This window comes from Chiloscyllium punctatum, chromosome 15, assembly GCF_047496795.1.
Source record: "Chiloscyllium punctatum isolate Juve2018m chromosome 15, sChiPun1.3, whole genome shotgun sequence".
NCBI classification, from domain to species: Eukaryota; Metazoa; Chordata; class Chondrichthyes; order Orectolobiformes; family Hemiscylliidae; genus Chiloscyllium; species Chiloscyllium punctatum.
In genome coordinates, this window is record NC_092753.1 from 59,152,740 (window position 1) to 59,174,382 (window position 21,643).

The following is a 21,643-nucleotide window of genomic DNA, read 5'->3' on the forward strand; positions in this document are numbered from 1 at the left end:
AAACCGGAGCACCCGGAGGAAACCCACGCAGACATGGGGAGAGTGTGCAAACTCCATACAGAGAGTCACCTGAGACGGGAATTGAACCCAGGTGTCTGGCGCTGTGAGGCAGCAGTGCTAACCACTGTGCCACCGTGCCGCTAGTTGTCCTTCAACACCACATTCCCAATTCAAACCAAATTCCCAGTTAATACTCTTTTGGCCTTTGTCTCACTCTTCTTACACTAACTTTGTTTCCTTATTTGTCCATTGGCAATTTATAACAGAGAACACAGTTAATTGCTTTCAGGGGCAACTCCACCCTCACCTCAGGAGCACATCCTGCCTTAGAAAGTGGAGACCTAATTGAAGCTGACAACTATCTAGGCCCAGCCAGAGATCCCTGGTAAGGGATCTGATGAGGACTGTCAACCTATCTCTCAAAGGGGTGATGAGGAGTTGTGAGGCGGTCAGGTTCAAGAGGCCCATGATATGGATAACAGCACCAACTCCCTCTCTCTTCCACCTTCCCCCCCCGGTCCAAATCACCACTACCATTACATTACTTCCTGAGGTCACACAACCAAAAATGCTGGGCTTCCTTCATGGCATGAGCTTTCTACCACCAAGGTTAAAATTCCAGTAGCAGCAGGACTAGGTCTTTTGTAGAATCCCTACAGTGCAGGCAGAGGCCATTCAGTCCATCAGGTTTTTTACCAATCCTCATTTTCTCCTGAAATGCTCGAACAGGTTGATGTTAAGAACAAGGATGTACTGGAAATTTTGAAAAATTTGAGGATAGACAAGAACCCTGGGCCAGACGGGATATACCCAAGGTTACTACGGGAAGTGAGAGAAGAGATTGTTTCATCTTTAGCAATGATCTTTGTGTCCTCACTGTCTACTGGAGTTTTACTAGATGATTGGAGGTTGGAAAATGTTATTCCCTTATTTAAGAAAGGGAATAAGGATAATCTTGGGAATTACAGACCAATCAGTCTTATGTCGGTAGTGGGCAAATTATTGGAGAGGATTCTGAGAGAAAGGATTTATGATTATTTGGAAAAGTATAGCTTGATTAGAGGTAATTGGCATGGCTTTGTGAGAGGCAGGTCATGCCTCACAAACCTTATTGAATTCTTTCAGGATATGACAAACATGTCAATGAAGGTCGAGCAGTGGATGTGGTGTTCATGGATTTTAGCAAGGCATTTTATAAGGTTCCCCATGATAGGCTTATTCAGAAAGTAAGGAGGCATGGCATGCACGGAAATATGACTGTCTGGATACAGAATTGGCTGGCCCATTGAAGACAGAGGGTAGCAGATGGAAAGTATTCAGCCTGGAGCTCGGTGACTAGTAGTGTTCCATGTGAGTCAGTTCTGGGATCTCTGCTCTTTGTGATTTTTCTAAATGACTTGGATGAGAAAGTGGAAGGGTGGGTTAGTAAGTTTGCTGATGACACAAAGGTTGGTGGAGTGGTGGCTAGTGTGGAAGGCTGTTGTGGGTTGCAATGGGCCATTGACAGGATGCAGAACTGGACTGATAAGTGGCAGATGGCGGTCAACCTGGAAAAGTGTGAAGTGATTCATTTTGAAAGGTTAAATTTGAGTGCAGATTACAGGGTTAAAGGTAGGATTCTTGGCAGTGTGGAGGAACAAAGGGATCTTGGGGTCCATGTCCATAGATCTCTCAAAATTGCCACCCAAGTTGATAGAGTTATTAAGAAGGCGCACAGTGTATTGGCTTTCATTGGCAAGGAGATTGAGTTTAAAAGCTGTGAGGTCATGCTGCAGCTCTATAAAGTCCTGTTTAGACCACATTTTGAATATTGTGTTCAGTTCTGGTTACCTCATTATAGCAAGGATGGTGAAGCTTTAGAGAGGTGCAGAAGAGATTTACCAGGATGCTGCCTGGATTGGAGGGCATGTCTTATGAAGAAAGGTTGAGGAAGCTAGGGCTTTTCTCACTGGAGTGAAGAAGGATGAGAGGTGACCTGATAGAGGTGTACAAGATGATGAGAGGCATAGATAGAGTGGATAGCCAGAGACATTTTCCCAGGACGCAAATGGCTATCATGAGGGGGCATAATTTTAAGATGTTTGGAGGAAGGTTTAGGGGAGATGTCAGAGGTAGGTTCTTTACACAGAGAGTGTGGGTGTATGGAATGCACTGCCAGCAGTGGCAGTAGAGTCAGATACGTTAGGGACAGTTAAGTGACTTTTGGATAGGCACATGGATGATAGTAAAATGAAGGGTAAGTAGGTTAATTTGATGTTAGAGTAGTATAAAAGGCTGGCACAACATTGTGGGCCGAAGGGCCTGAACTGTGCTGTATTGTTGTATGTTCTACATTCAGTGTTTATCTGTGTGCTGGTTTATCTGTCTGCCTGTTTATGGAATCTGAATCTGGGTCCACATTCTTGTGCATAAGAGATTAATCCTATGATAATCTAGAAAAAGTTAAAAATCTAGTGGAGATAGTGCCTTTAGATATTCCCCTTCCTTTCTTTTTGTGGCTCTATAACATGAGCTTGCATATATTTGATTATTTACGCTATTATTTTTCAATGTGCAGAAATAGAAAAAAAAAGCTATGCTTTCTTTATATTTTCTCATTTCATTTCTTGGTTCATTTTTCCAGCCATCAATCCTTACTGTAAACAAAGTATTAATCTATCTAAACCTATTCATCATGACAGGACTAGCATTTGTCTAAGAAATGAGGCATTAAATGAAGTGCTGTGAGTACAGAACGTGTGGTAAATTGGACTGCTGCCTTTTGCAGACTGTGCTCTTTCAAATATCCATAATGATACACTGCTAGAAACTGCTAGCAGGGATGATGTTGAAGTGGGGAAATTAAAGGCATTGTTTTTAAAATTTTGAAATAATTGATCCATTTTATATTTCAAAATAATGTGAGGGATATCACAGTCGTCCTCAGAGTGGAAGCAAATACTACTGAACACCACTGACACTTATTAGATGAACTTCAATATAGTATTTGCAGCAACATATTATTGATTAATGTATTCCTGATCCACTCAGCTCCATTAATCACTATGTAGAGTAGATTCATTGTGCTTCTCTACAGCCTGGGAGTGCCACACAAGGCTCTCTAAATCCTTTTGTCTGGAAGCTGTCGTCTGTATACTTTCAGTCTATTTGCTTTGCTTGCCAGATCATGTACAATTTTGGGGAATACAGTCAGCAGCACTCAGCTAATTTCAAGTGGATGACATGCTAGTGACAGGTCAGTCCTGTAATGTTTGTTTTCCAAAACTGTGAAATCAGCATTTTGTTTTGAACACTGCTGCTTAAAGCAACAATTTTTAAACACATATCGACTCCAGGCTGGGGTGTCTTGAGGCACAAGGGGTTTGAACACCTTCGGCACATCCAGTATTAAAGCTCCCACCAAGGTTAATAAGAATTGAAGTCATTTCACTTAAATAATTATAATACGCAGCCATCCTAATCAGTCCATCTCTCAAATGCTGCTTTGGAGAGGATGCTATGAATTAGGGTCTGTCCTGTCACAGTGGAATATAATATGTACCTGGGTCCATTTACAAGGAATAACAAAATTGCTGAGAATTGTTCATAGGTCCAGAATGTAATTCAGGTGAGCCCCACATGTGAAAATGGATAAGCTGAAACACATCCTCCCACCGACTGTGCTGCCTGTCCACTATTCCTTTGAAACCAGGAGATTGTGAACTCCTGTGTGGGAGTTCCTGTCTATGATCATATCCAGCCTTACAGCACACATCTTGTAGATGGTGGGTAGCAATTCTGCTCTCAACAAGGATCTGTAGAAGGTGTCATGCCTGGGCTCTGATCCTCACTGCAGAGCTTTCTTGAATTGTTTCTGAAGATGTGGTAGAAGTGTGCCAGAACACCCATGGAATTTTGGCAACAATGTCTATAAAATGTTCCTAGACCTCCAGCCATCGTTTCTGCAGTATAGTTTTCAACATACTCTACAATATATTGAAAGGGAGTGATTGCTGTTTTTAAACATTATTCTAAAACCTTCTATTCCACACAGTGATTCATTTTCCAGGAATTGGTTTGCAAATGAAAGTGTTTTTGTTGTTTTAGTTCCTTTACACGTTACTATGCAATCTGAGGAACTTACAATCTGCAAGTTATTTTTAAGTTACCAGCAGGAGTAACATTACAATTGGTATGGTAATATGTGAGTGCTTTGATTAAATATTAATGTGGTACAGATTCACACAATAAGGCTGCAAACACAGCAGCTTTTCGGATATAATGCTTGTTGTACATCACATTGATGGCCTCAATGAATATTACAAAGCAAAAAAAAAGTATCATTGCAATATTATTCCAGTGAAAATTAAAAGCTGGACATCTTTCTCTGTTTCTCAGTCAGGTTTTGTAGCTATCATTGTCGCTGGGCATAATGGGGTCACACTAAACCTCAGTATCTTCTAATATCTAGCTCATCACTGAATAATCTCTTTAATTCTTCTGTAGTAGAACAGCTATCAGTATGACTCAAACATCTCTCAGTTTGTTCATTGACTGGGTAACATTGAACTGTTCTTGTATAGTGTACTTAGTCTATCTATTTTGATGACCTGTGATTATGAATTTCAGCCATGGTGCCGTCCAATGTGACCATAGTACCATCACTCTCATCCTACTAATCCACAATGTACCAAGATTCATTAATTAAATACTTTTTATTTATCAGGTTTTTAAAAATAACAAGATCTATTAAAGGTTTCATATGAGATAAAATTATCAATTTATTAACAGAACAAAACTTACTCATTGAACAAGAAATAATTGGTTGATATTTACCATCAGTAATTTAACAGTATAAATGCTTATCCCTTTAAATATTTGCAAAATGCACAGACGCATCTCAAGAAAAGGGAAAATCTCTCCTCTGCAGAGATTGGCTTTCTGGGAAAAAAAGACACTTTAGCCAATGGGGATTGTTGTTGAAGGTAAAAGGATAAAGCATAGCACATTCCAGAGTGTGTTGCTCTGTTGTTCTGGCATGAGTGGTCAAGTCACTAATGGTACACAGTTATCTCTGAAGAATTATAGACACAACTTAGTCAGGAATTACAATCTCAATCAGTCTCACCAAAGAATAAATAGGTTTCGTCGGAACTCAACAAAAGGTTTTCCTTTTCAGAAATGAGAGATCAGCGAGGCAGCTTATTCTTAACAAGCATTTACCAAATCTGTTTGTTCTTAGTAGGCTGTCCTCAACTAACATGTTCTTAGCAGGCTTTCCTCTAACTCAACCAGATTAATCAAGAATCTCTGTAAACCAGACACTGTTCAAACCAGGGCTGGCAGGGGATGGCAGCAAAGCAAGAAGGAATTACCAAGTATGTGGTTTATAAGAAAACTTTATTTTTAAAACAGTTCCAACATCCACAATGAGCTGTCGTTGACCTCTTTTATGTAAACCACAATCCTTCAAAAGGTAAGGCATCCAAGCAGAATTAATTATAAACTATCCTTGTAACACTGTTGATTGCTCTGTTACATGGATTAAATCACTGTAACTCTTTCGCAGTCTCTGAGAGGAGCATACAGATGAGGTAGAGGAGAAAGTTGTCTTGTTTGGAGGTAAATTATCTCAGTGCAGATTTTAGTGAAGGGCTTGCTCCAGCTGCAGAAGATGTCTTGGATTTTACAACAATAATGATGGCAAATCTGTCAGCAGTCATCACCAATACTCCTCTGAAACTGACAGTGATTTCTGGAGTCTGCACATTTGTAATTGAACACAGAACTCCGAAAGTTTCTGTCAGTGATTCTTTATTTTGCCAAACGTGTCTTGTTAAAGTATCGCTGGACGGCAAACAATTAAAGATAGCAGCACTGATGAGAGCTTGCCTTTTTTATGCTATGAGTTTTGCAGTAAGTCATTGAAACGTTACATCATACTGAACAAGGTCTAACTAGGGTTTTGCTGGCATGCTAGATTTATCATTGCTGTTAACCAACCTTTCTTGGACCAGAGAACTGGTGTAGTGTTTGTGGAAAGCCAAATTTCTTCATTGAAATATGAAACAAAATCATATTTTGATTTTTTTTTAGGAGCTTGTTCGTGATCATTCAGATTTTGCCTTAATCCCCCATGTATGGCTCAGTTATGTTTTGCTTTCTTTGAAACATAATCTGCATTTTGCTTCTGAGTTTGCTGTCTATGAGAATACTTCAGTGCAACTGACCGATGACTCTGCTTGTTGAGATTACAATTGCTGGACACCTGGAGATTCACTTGACCGGGCAACAGGTTCAAATTAACAACAAGAAAATCATATAGCCATAGAGTCATAGCGATGGAAATAGACCCTTCGGTCCAACCCGTCCATGCCAACCAGATATCCCAACCCAATCTAGTCCCACCTGCCAGCACCTGACCAGTATCCCTCCAAACCCTTCCTATTCATATACCCATCCAAATGCCTTTTAAATGTTGCAATTGTACAAGCCTCCACCACTTCCTCTGGCAGCTCATTCCATACACATACCACCCTCTGCGTGAAAAAGTTGCCCCTTAGGTCCCTTTTCTATCTTTCCCCTCTCATCCTAAACCTATACCCTCTAGCTCTGGGCTCCCCCTCCCCAGTGTTGTCACTTCACCATTGACTACGAAATGCAGACTATTATGGTTGTTCAAATGTTTAAGAGAAAAAAATGGAAAATATTTTAGAAATTAGTTTTTATTTTGTATTCATCACTGTTCTGTATGTGCCCTGCTCTTTCTTCTTACAGATTGTATTTTAAACGTCAATCAAGTAAAAAGAAACATTGTCGTGAAAGAAAATGACAATATTCATTTAAACTGCCACATCACAAATCAAACAAGACCAGACTCTCAATTCTCTGTGCTATGGTATGTTCAAACATCACTGGAGAAAGCGGACAAGCTGATCTTGAAATCAAACCGTGACTCTGTGGTCGAGTACAAGGACTGGTTAGGAAGAGACAAGAAGAAGGAGAGACTGCAGGTTGCAAAACCTTTTGCTGGACATTATACCTTGGTCTTACTAAAAGCTGACATTAGTGATAGTGGGAAATACTATTGTCATGTGGAGGAATGGCTACTAAGCCCCAACAACATCTGGTACAAAATTGGGGAGGACACATCTGGACTGACCACTGTCACTGTCCAACGCCCAGGTATTGAATCAGCTTTGTCTTTGTGAAAAATATTCTGTGCAATGGTGCTAGTTGCCTCATAAGTAAGAGAGAAGAAAAGGTCTGAGTGCTAGCCATGCATCCCACTTGATAACTGCATTGGCAGAAGCTACGCCCTCTTTGTGGTTAAAGGGTAATATAGAATTTTTAAAAGAGGTAGAAACGTGAGGACTGAATGAATGTCATGATGCTTTGTAACTTGTGTGTTGGACAATGTCAACCATTTGAGAAATTCAGGACCAAGGAAGAATAATATTTTACAGATTCTCTTCCTTGACAAAAGTAATCTACCTAATTATACTTTAAAGTTGATTAAAACTTTTCAAGGGATTTCATGCCAGTGTTATTTGCAGCACAAGTGCATGAGCAACATGCAACATATTCTACACTTGAACCCTGGTGTTAGCTGTCATTTTCATGGCTTTAAACGTGGAGCTAGAACTGATGTGAGCAATTTGATTTGTTTGATACTTTACTGGTTGTCCCCATACAGTTCCAAAGCTAACAAACAAATACTGACGTCATTGACTTTTATGTGATATAAAAGGTTCAATTTGAAATAAAGATGCAGGTGCACCTAGCAGAAGGTCCTAGGGTTATTGGTGGAATTTAATCCAGACAATAACGTGGAGAACTGTGTCATCCTCTATTGAGAATGCATACTGCAACCTGTGCTACTCAAGTGATAAGCAGGCCAGCAATCGACCACCTTCCCTGGGATCAAGGACATTTTTTTCCCCCTGAGAACTGCTGGCCATTTAGAGGCCATCAGCTCTCCATATCAGGCAGAGTCTCCAGAAGCCAAGTTAGCAGCAAGTGGTACACCAGCAGTGATCTGTGTGGAAAAATTCATCACTATTTGACCTACCAGTGAGCTTACCATTGTCATGTGATCTCCACCTCTGCTGTTGGTTGCTTTCATTTTAGTTTGTGGAAGCCATTAAACATATTACTTAAAAACACGATGTCAAAAGTGTGTGGTTGAAATTGGATGAATTTTCTGAGCTGTAAGAGTGCCAGCTCCAATTAAAAGAAAATACAGTCAAGGATGACTTTAAACACCACAGTCTGCAACTTTCAGGTGGTGGGTGAAACGCAATGGCTGTTAATTTTCCAACCCCCTCTCCTATGGAAATGATAGTGGAGACAGAATTGGAAACTTTCTTCACTCACAAAATTATGAAATAGCTAAGAATTAAATAACATAATTGGGCAAATAAGAATTACAACCCTCTTATCAAAACTGAGAAAAAAATGCTACAAAGCTGTATTGCACCTGAAATGACACTGAGCAGAAGAGAACTCAGACAGGAGAGGGTTTGAAGGCATACGTCGAACCCCATGTCAATATATTGCTTCTGAATGGTATGTGTTGTATGTGAGAGCTTTGGGAAGGGAGACTGTTGTTCTATACGTGATAGTACTGCTGTACCAAACCAACTTCTGAGAATTTGGACAACTCAAAGATGATCTCATCAGAGATGGGATTGTTGTGGGGATAAGAAATCCCATTGTGAAAGCATGTCAAAAAAAAGAGGAGAAACTCATTCTCAAGAAAGCCCTCGAGATGTGCGTTCATTAGTATGTAAATCTGAGATTTATATAAAATGAACCGAAACCTGCAATCCATTCTAAAAGACGAAAGACTTAACGGTAATCTAGGTTTGTTCAATATATTGCTTCAATTGCATGACACTGTGATCTTTTGCTATAAATTCTGTGTCTTATGATCCTTCCCCACTAGTTACCTGATGAAGGGGCAACGCTCTGAAAGCTAGTACTTCCAAAAAAAACCTATTGGACTATAACGTGGTGTTGTGTGATTTTTAACTTTGTCCACCCCAGTCCAACACTGGCACCTCCACATCATAGCTAGAAATAAGCAAAGTAAGCCTATACAGATGGCTTTTGGAAAGATATCAGCCAATTTTTCTGATAAATTGCTCTACAACATGTGGGTTTCATCAGATCTAAAGGTAATAAATTGGTTGTTATTAGACTGATGACTTCAGAGGAGAGTATTAATTGAATATAAAATATCAAATAAACTGGTATTTTATGCAAAAACACAAGTTTTGCAGTCTTGCACGATTGTGCAAGAAGGTACTATGATACATGAAGCCTTTGAAGGTAAGGTTGAGTCCACGTAATGGAACAGTACCCATTCCCAAGAAGATAAATGAAGCTGAAAGCTCAAAGCAGGGAGAAAAATAAAGATTTAGTTAGTGATAGTAAGCAAAATTAATTTATCTCAACTAAAGTGATTGGACTGGCTTGGACGAGTTGGACTGAAGGGTCTGTTTCCGTGCTGTACATCTCTATGACTCTATGACTGATAACCTGACAATTTCCAACATTGATTCATAATGTTTTGCTAGCCACCGATCATTGACTGATGAACAAATTCTAGAATATTACAAGGATACAGTTGCTGATCTGGAGAGGCTGGATAGGCTGGGATCTTTCCCTGGAGCATTGAAAGCTGAGGCATGACCTTAGAGAGGTTTATAAAATCATGACGGGCATAGATGAGGTGAATAGCCAAGGTCTTTTCACCAGGTCAGGGGAGTCCAAAACCAGAAGGCATAGGTTTAAGATGAAATGGGAATGGGATCTGAGGGGCTTCTTTCTCACACAGAGAATGGTGTGTATATGGAATGAGCTGTCAGAGGAAGTGGCTGAGGCAGGTACAATTACAACATTTAAAAGCCAGTTGGTCAGGTACATGGCTAGGAAGGGTTAAAGGGAAATAGGCCAAACACAGGCAAATGGAATTAGTTCAGTTTAGGAAACCAGGTCGGCATGGACAAGTTGGGCCGAAGGGACTGCTTCCATGCTGTGTGACTTTATGGCTTCCTGATGAGTGTAATTTCAATGTAAATGAGAATGTAAGACTAACTCGGCATCTGCTGATAAGAGTTCAAGGTGTTTTCAAATACCTCTTAAAAGACACAATAGAAAAGCTACAGATGAAGGGAATATCGAAGAAACTGCTGTGGAATCAATTAGCAGCAGAGTAGCAGCAAGTGAACTTGAAAAGCTGAGACTATGCGGAGATCCAAAGGATCGCAATAAATCTTTGAAGAGATCACACGATACCAATCATTGAATAATTGGATTGGATAGAGTCGGCATGGGCTTATAAAGGAGAAATTGTGCTTGAGAAATCTGCTGGAAGTTATTGAAGATATAGCCAGTAAAGTAGATACAGTAGAGCGAATAGATGTGGTTTATTTGGATTTTCAGAAAACTTTTAATAAGGTCCCGAATTAAGAGATTAGCATGCACAATTAAAACACATGGAGTTGGAGACTGTATATTGAAATGGACTGAGAACTGTTTGCAGACAGGAAACAAAGACTAGGAATAAACAGGTCTTTTCTCAGTGTCAGGTGTAGTGGTTGTAATGCAGTCCACCAGGTGGACCACTTCAATATGAGTTCCTGAACGGGGCTGATAGTCTGGCCCAATCAGGGAGACTTGGTTGACAGATAACAGCAGGACTGTCAGGAGTTCTGTTCACTCTGATAATTGGCTACAAGGGAACTAGATAGTATCAAGGACATCCATGTGGAGTTATTTCAGTGGGCGGTAACTTGTGGGGAACTGCAAGGGATCAGTGCTTAGACCCTAACTATTCATAATATATAGTAGTGGTTTAGATTAGATTCCCTACAGTATGGAAACAGGCCCTTCGGCCCAACAAGTTCACACTGACCCTCTGAAGAATAATCCACCCAGACCCATTCTCCTACCCTATATTTACCCTTGACTAATGCACCTAACACTATGGGCAATTTAGCATGGCCAATTCACCTGACCTACACATCTTTGAGATTGCAGGAGGAAACCAGAGCACACCCACACAGACACAGGGAGAATGTGCAAACTCCACACAGACAGTCGCCCAAGGCAGGAATCAAACCCGGGTCCCTGGCGTTGTGAGGCAGCAGTGCTAACCACTGAGCCACCGTGTTGATGACATTTCTTCAAGTTTGCACATGACACTAAACTGGATGGGAAAGTATGCTGTGAGAAGTATACAAAGAAACCTTAGTGTGATTTGGACAAGTGGGCAAATACGTGGTAGATTCAGTATAACATGGATATATGTGAAATTATCTACTTTGATAGTAAAAAAGAGGGAGGCAGATTATTATCTGAATGAGGATAGACTGGGAAAGGGGAATGTGCAATGAGACCTTGGTGTCCTTTTACACACAAGTCGCTGAAGGTAAGCAAGTGATGAAGAAGGCAAATGGTATGTTGGCCTTCATAGTGAAAGGATTCAATTACATGAATTGGGATGTCTTACTGCAACTGTACAGGGTTTTGGTAAGACTACACCTGGAATATGATGTGCGGTTTTGCTCTCCTTATCTGAGGAAGGATTTTCTTGCTATTGTGGGAGAACAAAGAAGGTTTGCTGGATTAATTCCTGGGATGGCAGGACTGACATATGGGGAAAGCCTGAATCGGTTAGGACTATATTCGATAGAGTTCAGATGAATGAGAGGGGGATTGCATAGAGATCTATAAAATTCAAACAGAATTAGCCAGGGTAGATACAAGAAAGATGTTCTCAATAACCATGGACTCCAGAACGAAGAGTCATGCTTTAAAGGTATGAGGTAGGCCTTTCAGGCCAAAGATAAGGAGACATTTCTTCACCCAGTGATGGTGAGCCTGTTGAATTCTCTGCCAGAGGAAACTGTTGAGGCAAAACATCGTAGAGTTTCAAGAAAGACGTAGATACAATTCTTAGGACTAAGAAAGTCAAAGGATTTGGGGAGAAAACAGGAACATGATACTGAACTGGATATCAGCCATGATTATATTGAATGGTGGAGCAGCCTGAAAGGGTTGAATGCCTACTCCTGCTCCAATATGCTGTATTTCTTTGAATAGACATTACCAGAGCTTGGAAATAGATACTGGTAAGTGAAGTTAAATGAAAGCAACTGTTTTCCAAAAATTATCCTGGATACCATTCAAGGTTACAGATTGTTGCTTATGTCATTTGGCATTTACACTGTTCTGGAAGAGCACCAATGTAGACAGCATAAGGTTGTCAGTAATCTTCCTGCATTAGAAGACACAATGGATGATCTACTAGTCCATGGATTTGGAGACAAAATGGAAGAAGCCATCGCTGACCACAATCAGAATCCAGTGAGAGAGCTCATCAGATGAAGCTGAAGCTGAACAAGAATAAGATGCGTTCAAAGATTTCATGAAGTCATGTACATAAGTTGGGTATTCACAGCAAAAGATCTTTGCCTGGACCCTGCCAAGGTGAGAGCTATCACAGAGATACACCAGCCAACAATTGTGAAAGCAATGCAACAACTCATTTTGGAGCAACACATTTGTACAAAGTATACGAGCTGGCTGACAGTGCTCATGGAACCGCAACTTTTGCTGTTTGCTACTTTCACCTAAATTGGTGTCAGGACAGGAAGGCAATCCATGAGCATTCCCAATCCAGACTTCATTGGGACAGAGGCAGGGAGGTGCTGCGATCCACACTAGACCCCCTCTTGCCCAATTAAATGCCCCAGCTCTAGCATCATACAGTCACAGAGATATATAGCATGGAAAAAGAGCCTTTGGTCCAACTTGTCCAGGTCAACCTGAAAACCTGACCTAATCTAGTCCCATTTGCCAGCATATGGCCCATATCCCTCTAAATCTTTCCTATTCCTCTCCCCATCCAGATGCCTTTTAAATGTTGTAATTGTACCAGCCTCCACCACTTCCTCTGGCAGCTCATTCCATACACGCACCACCCTCTGCATGAAAAAGTTGCCCCTTAGGTTCCTTTTAAAGCTTTCCCCTCTCACTCTAAACCTATGCCCTCTAGTTCTGGACTATTCCACCCCAGGGAAAAAAAACCTTGTCTATTTACCCTATTCATGCCCCTCATGATATTATACACCTCCACAGGGTCACCCCCTCAGTCTCCAATGTTCCAGGGAAAACAGGCCCACCTTTATTCAGCCTCTCCCTATAGCTCAAACACTGGCAGCACTCTTGTAAATCTTTTTTGAACCCTTTCAAGATTTACAACATTGTTCCAATTGGAGGGATACTAGAATTGCACACAACATTCCAAAAGTGGCCTAACCAATTTTCTGTTCAGCTACAACATGATCTCTCAACTCCAATACTCGATACTCTGACCAATAAAAGAAAGCTTACCAAATGCCTTCTTCATTATCCTATCTACCTGCAATCCACTTTCAAGGAACTATGAACCTGTACTCCACAATCTCTTTGTTCACTCACCCTCCACAAGACCTTACCTTACCTTACCATAAATCCTGCCCTAATTTGTCTTTTCAAAATGCAGTACCCCACATTCATCTAAATTAAACTCCATCTGCAACTCCTTGGCTATTGGCCCATCTGATCAAGAATTCAGTTGCACTCTGAGGCAACCTTCTTTGCTGTCCACTACACCTCCAATTTTGGTGTCACCTGCACACTTACTATTATCTCACATATTCACATCTAAATCATTTATATGAATGATGAAAAGTAGTGGACCCAGACCGATCCTTATAGCACTCCACTAGTCACAGGCCTCCAGTCTGAAAGGCAACCCTCCACAACCACCCACTGTCTTATACCTTCAAGCCAGTTTTGTATCGAAATGGCTAGTTCTCCCTGTATTCCATGTGATCTAACATTGCTACTCAGTCTACCAGAAGGAACCTTGTCAAAAGCCTCACTGAAGTCCATATAGATCCCATCTACAGCTCTGCCCTCATCAATCCTCTTTGTTACTTCTTCAAAAAATAATCAAGTTAATGAGACATGATTTCCCACGAAAAAAGCCATGTTGGTTATCCCTAATCAGTCCTTGCCTTTCCAAATACATGTAAATCCTGTCCCTCAGGATTCCCTCCAACAACTTGCCCACCACCAATGTCAGGCTCATCGGTCTATAGTTATAGAGTCATAGAGATGTACAGCACGGAAACAGACCCTTTGGTCCAACCCGTCCATGCTGACCAGATATCCCAACCCAATCTTGTCACACCTGCCAGCATCCAGTCCATATCCCTCCAAATCCTTCCTATTCATATACCCATCCAAATGCCTTTTAAATGTTGCAATTGTACCAGCCTCCACCACATCCTCTGGCAGCTCATTCCATATACGTACCATCTTCTGCGTGAAAACGTTGCCCCTTAGATCTCTTTTATATCTTTCCCCTCTCAATCTAAGTCTATGCCCACTAGTTCTGGACTCCCTGACCCCAGGGAAAAGAATTTATCTATTTATCCTATCCATGCCCCCTCATAATTTTGTAAATCTCAATAAGGTCACCCCTCAGCCTCCAACGCTCCAGAGAAAACAGCCCCAGCCTCTCCCTACAGCTCAAATCCTCCAACCCTGGCAACATCCTTGTAAATCTTTTCTGAACCCTTTCAAGTTTCTCAACATCTTTCCGTTAGGAAGGAGACCAGAATTGCATGCAATATGCCAATAGTGGCCTAACCAATGTCCTGTACAGCTGCAACAAGACCTCCCAACTCCTGTACTCAATACTCTGACCAATAAAGGAAAGCATACTAATCGCCTTCTTAACTATCCTATCTACTTGCAACTCCACTTTCAAGGAGCTATGAACCTGCACTCCACGGTCTCTTTGTTCAGCAACACTCCCTATGACCTTACCATTAAGTGTTTAAGTCCTCCTAAGATTTGCTTTCCCAAAATGCAGCACCTCACATTTATCTGAATTAAACTCCATCTTTCACTTCTCAGCCCATTGGCCCGTCTGGTCAAGATCCTGTTGTAATTGGTCTTCCTCCAATTTAGACCTTCAGCTTTTAGATCTGGTATATCCTTTTCCATCACTGTTTTAAAATTAATAGAATTATGGTCACTAGCCCAAAGTGCTCCCCCACTGACACCTCAGTCACTTGCCCTGCCTTATTTTCAAACAGTCGGTGAGGTTTTCCACCTTCTCTAGGCACAACCACACACTGAATCAGAAAATGTTCTTGTACGTAACTAATAAATTCTTCTCCATCTAAACTCTAAACACTATGGCAATATCCGCCCTAAGTACAGCAGTAATGCTATCCTTTATCAAAAGTGCTACTCCTCCTCATCTCTTGCACCTCCCCCCCCCCCCCCCCCCCACCCCCCCACCCCCACCCTCCACCTTTCTATCCTTCCAATCACACTTATATTCTGGAACATTAAGCTGCTAGTCCTGTCTATCCCTGAGCCATGTTTCTGTAATAATGATGATATCCCAGTCCCATGTTCCTAACCATATGCTGAGTTCATCTGCCTTCCCTGTTAGGCCTCTGCCATTGAAGTAAATGCAGTTTAATTTCTTAGTCCTACCTCGTTCTCTGTTTTGTTCCTGCCTGTCCTGTTTGACTTGCTGCTTTTCCCAACTGTACCAATCTCAGTTGGACGTCTTTCCTCATGATTTCTCTGGGTCCCAACCGCTCCCCCCCCCAACCTTACCAGTTTAAATCTTCCCATGCAGCTGTAGCAAATCTCCCTGCCAGTATAATAGTCCACTTCCTATTCAGGTGCATTCCATCCTTCTTGTACAGGTCACTTCTACCCCAGGAGAGATTTCAATGATCCAAAAATGTGGACCTTTCTCCCCTGCACCAGCTCCTCAGCCACTCATTCATCTGCTCTATTCTTCTATTCCTACCCTCACTAGCTCGTTGCACCAGGAGTAATCCAGATATCATTACCCTCAAGGATCTCCTTTTTAAATTCCTGCCTAACTTCCTATATTCTCCCTTCAGAATCTCATCCTTTTTCCCTCCTGTGTCATTGGTTACAACATGTACAATGACCTTGTATTGATCCCTCTCCCCTTTGGGAGTATTCTGCACTTGTGAGTATTCTCCAAGATATCCTTGGTCCTGACACCAGGGAGGCAACACATTATTCTGATTTCTTGTTGTCAGCCACAGAAACATCTGTCTGTGTTTCTGACTAGAGAGGCCTCTATTGCCATCAATCACTTGGAACCTGAAGTACCTGTCATTATATTAGAGCCATTGTCAGTACCAGAGACTTGGCTGTTTGTGCTACGTTCCCCTGAGAGTCCATCATTCCCTTCATTTTCCAAAATAGCATTCTTGTTTGAGATGGGATAGTCACAGGAGACTTCTACACTACCTGCCTCCCTTTCCTACCTTTCCTGGAGATAACCCATCTACCTTATTGTATCTGTGGTTTTTCTCCCTTTCTATAACTGCCATCCACCACATTCCCAGCTCCTGTAAGTTCCTTATTGCCTCCAACTGCAGCTCCAACCAACCCATGCGATCTGACAGGTTTCACAACCAAAGACACTTGCTGCAGACATAATCATCAGTAACATGGAAACTCTTCCTATCTCCCACAGGCTACAGGAAGGGTACATCACTCTACTAAAGGCCACCTATGCTCCTTAACAATCTACAGACCCAGAAAATAGCACCATTGTATTACTCTAAAAAACACTGCTTCAGGCTAACTTGGTACTATGTTTATATTTTTAAAGTTTAATCAGGAGATAGATATCAATAAAACATAATCAAAAAAGAACCCACTCTACTCCCTATTGTAGATTTACAGCAAAGTGATGCTTAAAAAACTATGCACTTAGCTTCTCCCGTGCTGTGATCTCTCTCACAGAAATTCCTCCAAAGTCAGCTGTGAATTTTACTGTTTGTTAATTTTTCTTAGACAGCAGCATAGGTTTCTTTCTCTGACCATGTGGTCTCTGCCTTTGTCTGTCTTGCTCCTTTTTAAAGTGCCATTGATTTGATCTTTCTCCCACCAAAGTTGCAAAACAATGCAACAGCTTATAAAACAATAATTGCTGCTCCTGCAGTTAGAGGAAATCATTTCCAACACCTAAAATAACTCAAAAAAGGAGCAGCTATTAAAGCCACAATTTTTTCTCGTCCTTCATCTTGGATTACCTAAAATCCGAGATCTGTGGAAGATCAATAAATTCCATTTCTCTTTCTCCAAACTCTTTGAAGCTGGCAGGAGATGTTGAGAAAGTGGCCAATAAAGTATTTGAGTTTCTGTGTTTTATGAATATAAGCATCAAGTACAAAAAGAAACAATTTATGCAAACCTTCACAAACCACTATTTGAGCCAATTCTGGGCATTGTGCTTTCAGGTGGTGAATGCAATGGAATGCCTACAGAAAAGATTTACAAAGTTAGTAAAGTGGATCAATTGGACAAAATAGGGGTTTTTCTTTAGAAAAGTGAAGGTTAAGACATTTGATAGAAGTGTTTAGAATCATGAGGTATCTGGACAGTATGTAGGTTCCTCTTTAAAGAAAGATCAAGTACTTGAGGTCACCAATATAAAATGTTTTTCAAAAAATTCGGAGGCGACATGAGGAAAAAACTGTCACTCAGCAAGAGGGTAGTATCCAAAATGTACTGTCTGAGAGTGAGGTAGAGGCAGCTTAAATCATGAATTTCAAAAATAAATTAGAAAGTTACCCAAAAAGAAAATAATTGCAGGGCTATGGAGAAATGACCGAAGGGTGGAACTAACTGAATAGCTTTTAAAAAGACCTGGCACAGGCATGGTGGGCTGAGTGGTCTCTTTCCTTGTAACTATTTTGTGATGCTGTGCTTTCTCGTAATTTCTGTTTCATCCCATTTGATGCATCAAAATGTAAAAGTTAACCTACTTGTGTTTTCAGAAATCACTTTTCTTAACTCTATCAAGTTAATACATTTGAATTGAATAACCAATAAATTAATCTGTTTGTGAGGTTGTGGAACCAAGTTTCTCTAATATTTAAAGTCTTTGGCTTTCAGGTTTCCTTTTATTAAAGTGAAAACTCTTTTGTACCGACAGAAAGCAACTTGCAAACTGAAAAAATTGAGAAAAGTATTACTGTGCCTGAGGACAGCCAAATTCAACTAGAATGCAAGATCAGCAATCGTACCAACCTGGATTCCCAACTATCTGTGACATGGTATTCCCAGAAAATAAAGGAGCAAGAACCATACACCATTCTCCACCTAAATCGGAATTCTGTTTTTGAATTTGGCAGCTCCATCAATAACAGTGCAAGTCTGAGGGATAGATTACAATTTGAAAAAGCTACCACTGATCTATATAGTGTGATACTGCAGAAAGCAACTACATCTGACACTGGCAGTTACTACTGTTATGTGGAGGAGTGGCTGCTTGATCCCAATGATGTATGGTATAAACTGGGAGAAGATCAATCTGGACTGACTATCGTGACTGTACAACAACCAGGTATCGTAGAGCTATTATTTTCAGTTTTGGAAAAAATGCTTTAATGAATGACAATTTCAAAAGCTATTCATCCGGTCAGCATTAGACCATATTATATGTGTCCACCTTACTAGAAATTTTAAGACATGACTGTATGAGGAATTAAATTATGCAGAATTAGCTGAAATCTGGTTTCTGAAATATAATACCTTTCAGCTGATTGATGTGGACTGAGTTAGCCTCCATTTTAAATTACAATGATGTTTGCATCATAAATAGAGCAGAGAATGTTTAGCATGCTTTGGCATCAAATCCATTACACTATCAATTCACATCTAAGCTATGTTATCTTGCCTCCAACACAGACGCTGGAATCAAAACACATTGTCCATCTTAATACCTCAATGCATGTTGTTTAAGTATCTTGCTTGCTGTATGTGTTGCCCCAACCCTCAAAATCACACACGTTTAATGCAAGTAATGTGGGATTAGCAATATTTAAATGCGTGCTCTGGTTTCCTGAAAAGCTTGGGAGCTGCTATCCTGTGTTCTGTATTTCAAAGAAGTGCACTGTCACTGTCATGGGTTAGGTCGGTCCTGTTGGCTGGATACTGCAACATTGATAAATTTCAGTTATCTCAGTAATAAAGGCATCATGTTCTTAAGTGGACTCAATACTATCCACTTCATCCAGGCTGTGCATTTATGACAATATTCTGATTTCCATGTGTTCTCTGTTTGCATCCCATGTTGAAGAAGTTTCTTTTAAAATTCACATGCATGTACTTTGTATGATTTAATGTTTTCTGTCAAGTCTTTTTGGTCAGTAGCTGAGAAAAGTTATTCCTGTTTGTAGCATTGCTCTGTCTGATAGTATATCACACTTTGACAGCTTAAAAGTTTTGGTGTACATTAAGAACGTGCATACATGTGTATATGCAATGGGGTGGAGGAGGAAAGAGTATATCATGGTCGGAGAGCTGTCCTTAAAGGGCAGGGAATCAGAAACAATTTAGAAACACGAGCACTTGAGACTGTTTGACACAGTAGGTGCTGAGAGAGTGTTTCCTGCTGTCAGGGGTTCCAGGACTACAGACATAGTTTCAATATGAAAGTCTCCCATTTAAGATGAAAACGAAGAGAAATTTCTTCTTAGAGTGTTGTTAAACTGGAAGTTTTCATCTCAGGAAGTCAACAAAGCTGGTTTAATGATCTTCAAGGGAGTCTAGGCCAATGGGGCATAGGCAGTAAAGTGGAACTCCGGCCAGGATCAGCTCAATCATAACATTATTGAATGACAGAGCAGGCTTGAAGTACCAAATAGCCTATTCCTGTTCTTAGTTCTCATGTTCTTGTGGCCAGAGGTATAACCACGCAGTTATATATAAATTTCTTGGATAATAATTGTGATATTGGTTACTTGTGAGTCAAGGCACAGATGTTATTAAATGGAAATAAATGAAAAATTGCCAAGCAAATCTAATCATATAGCTTTAGTTTGCCTGAGGCAATCTCTTTAAATCTCATTAGTGATGCTGGTGTTAATATTGACTTAATCACAGTGTGACTTCCTTTAAAAGAGTCATTTCAATTGAAATATTAGCTGGACATTCATCTCTGTCTCATTTACTCATGATTAACCTGGTGTCAACTTCAGTGACTATAGGCAGAAAAGGTATAAGATGTGATCAGATGCAATAGAGACAGAATTATCTTGCCAAGACAACAGTTTATTTGAGTAAGATGAGGGGATTGAGCTCCAGGAAACTCAAGAAATTAATATATTATTGTATCACAAGGAATAATTCAGAAAAATTGAAATTTTGAGATCAGTTGGACAGAATCTATTTTTTAATACATGTATATAGGAGGAAAGACATGAATTAGGCTGTTGTGGATTGGAACCTTTCCAGAATGAAATTCATTTGACAGCTCACATTGTATTGGGACAAAATGTAAGCCTCCACCTGTGGTTTTGATGATACATTTTTAATGTAGTGTAATCTTCCTGCTAGTGTTAAATGGAAATTGGCTGCAATGTACAATGCATGTCTCAAGACAGCAGGCAATAATTTTCACACCTGAGTCTGCACATTATGGATGTGGACTTGACTGCCTCATTACTGTGGTGGGTTGTGGGGTGGGGAAAGCATCACTCACAGTATGTACATCAAGAAAATGAGGCTGGAAAACTTCAGCCACTAGGGACCGCTCAATGGGAAAAGTGCTTGGAGGTGGGCAGACATTATGGAGCTAACTCCATGACTGGGATTTTCTCAAAAACATACCAACGTAGTTACTTTCATTTCCTTTTTTGCCTCTTCCGACCTGATTACAATTAAAGCTAGAAGTGCCAGCAGTCTGCATTCAAAGTACATTTAGTCATAGAGTCATAGAGATGTACAGCATGGAAACAGACCCTTCATCCAACCCATCCATGCCACCCAGATATTCTAAATAAATCTAGTCCATTTGCCAGCACTTGGGCCTTTTCCCTCTAATCCCTTCCTATTCATATACCCATAATTTTACCAGCTTCTACCACTTCTTCTGGCAGCTCATTCCATACATGCACCATCCTCTGCTTGAAAAAGTTGCCCCTTAGGTCCCTTTTAAATCTTTCCCCTCTCAACTTAAACCTTTGCCCTCTAGTTCTGGACTCCCCCAAGCCAGGGAAAAGACTTTGTCTATTTATCTATCCATGCCCCTCATCATTTTATAAACTATAAGGTCACCCCTCAGCCTCCAACGTTCCAAGGAAAATAGCCCCAGACTATTCAACCTCTCCCTATAGCTCAAACCCTCCAATCCTGGCAACATCCTTGTAAATCTTTTCTGAACACTTTCAAGTTTCACAACATCCTTCCTATAGCAAAGATGGTGCAGGTATTCCTCAAAATTAAATTCAAGTTGTAAGTATTTCACATTACATTGATTTCACTTTACTCATGTATGTATCATCATTATTTGTTGAGACTATCTTAGTCAAACTTAAATATGCTGACACCCCTCATCCATCCCAATAGATATCACCCACCACAACAGACCAAGACGCAGAAATAGTAAGCAGGACAGAACATCAGCACTTCATCGGAGGCTCACTGACGATGTTACCTAGCATGGGGCTAAAATATCTGAGAATAAACTACCAGCTCAGCGAGCAAACATACAACCTGATCCACAACCTGAGCTACAAATCTTCTCCAA

At 40.6% G+C, this 21,643-nt stretch overlaps 1 protein-coding gene across 1 annotated transcript in view; it reads left to right on the plus strand.

The window, feature by feature from the left end:
• Nucleotides 1-21,643, plus strand: part of igsf3 (immunoglobulin superfamily, member 3) — a 229,183-nt gene that overhangs the window by 186,725 nt on the left and 20,815 nt on the right. The window contains exons 7-8 of the mRNA XM_072585217.1: nucleotides 6,757-7,164; nucleotides 18,047-18,457. Coding sequence (XP_072441318.1) covers nucleotides 6,757-7,164; nucleotides 18,047-18,457 — 819 coding nt within the window. The remainder of the gene's footprint in view (nucleotides 1-6,756; nucleotides 7,165-18,046; nucleotides 18,458-21,643) is intronic.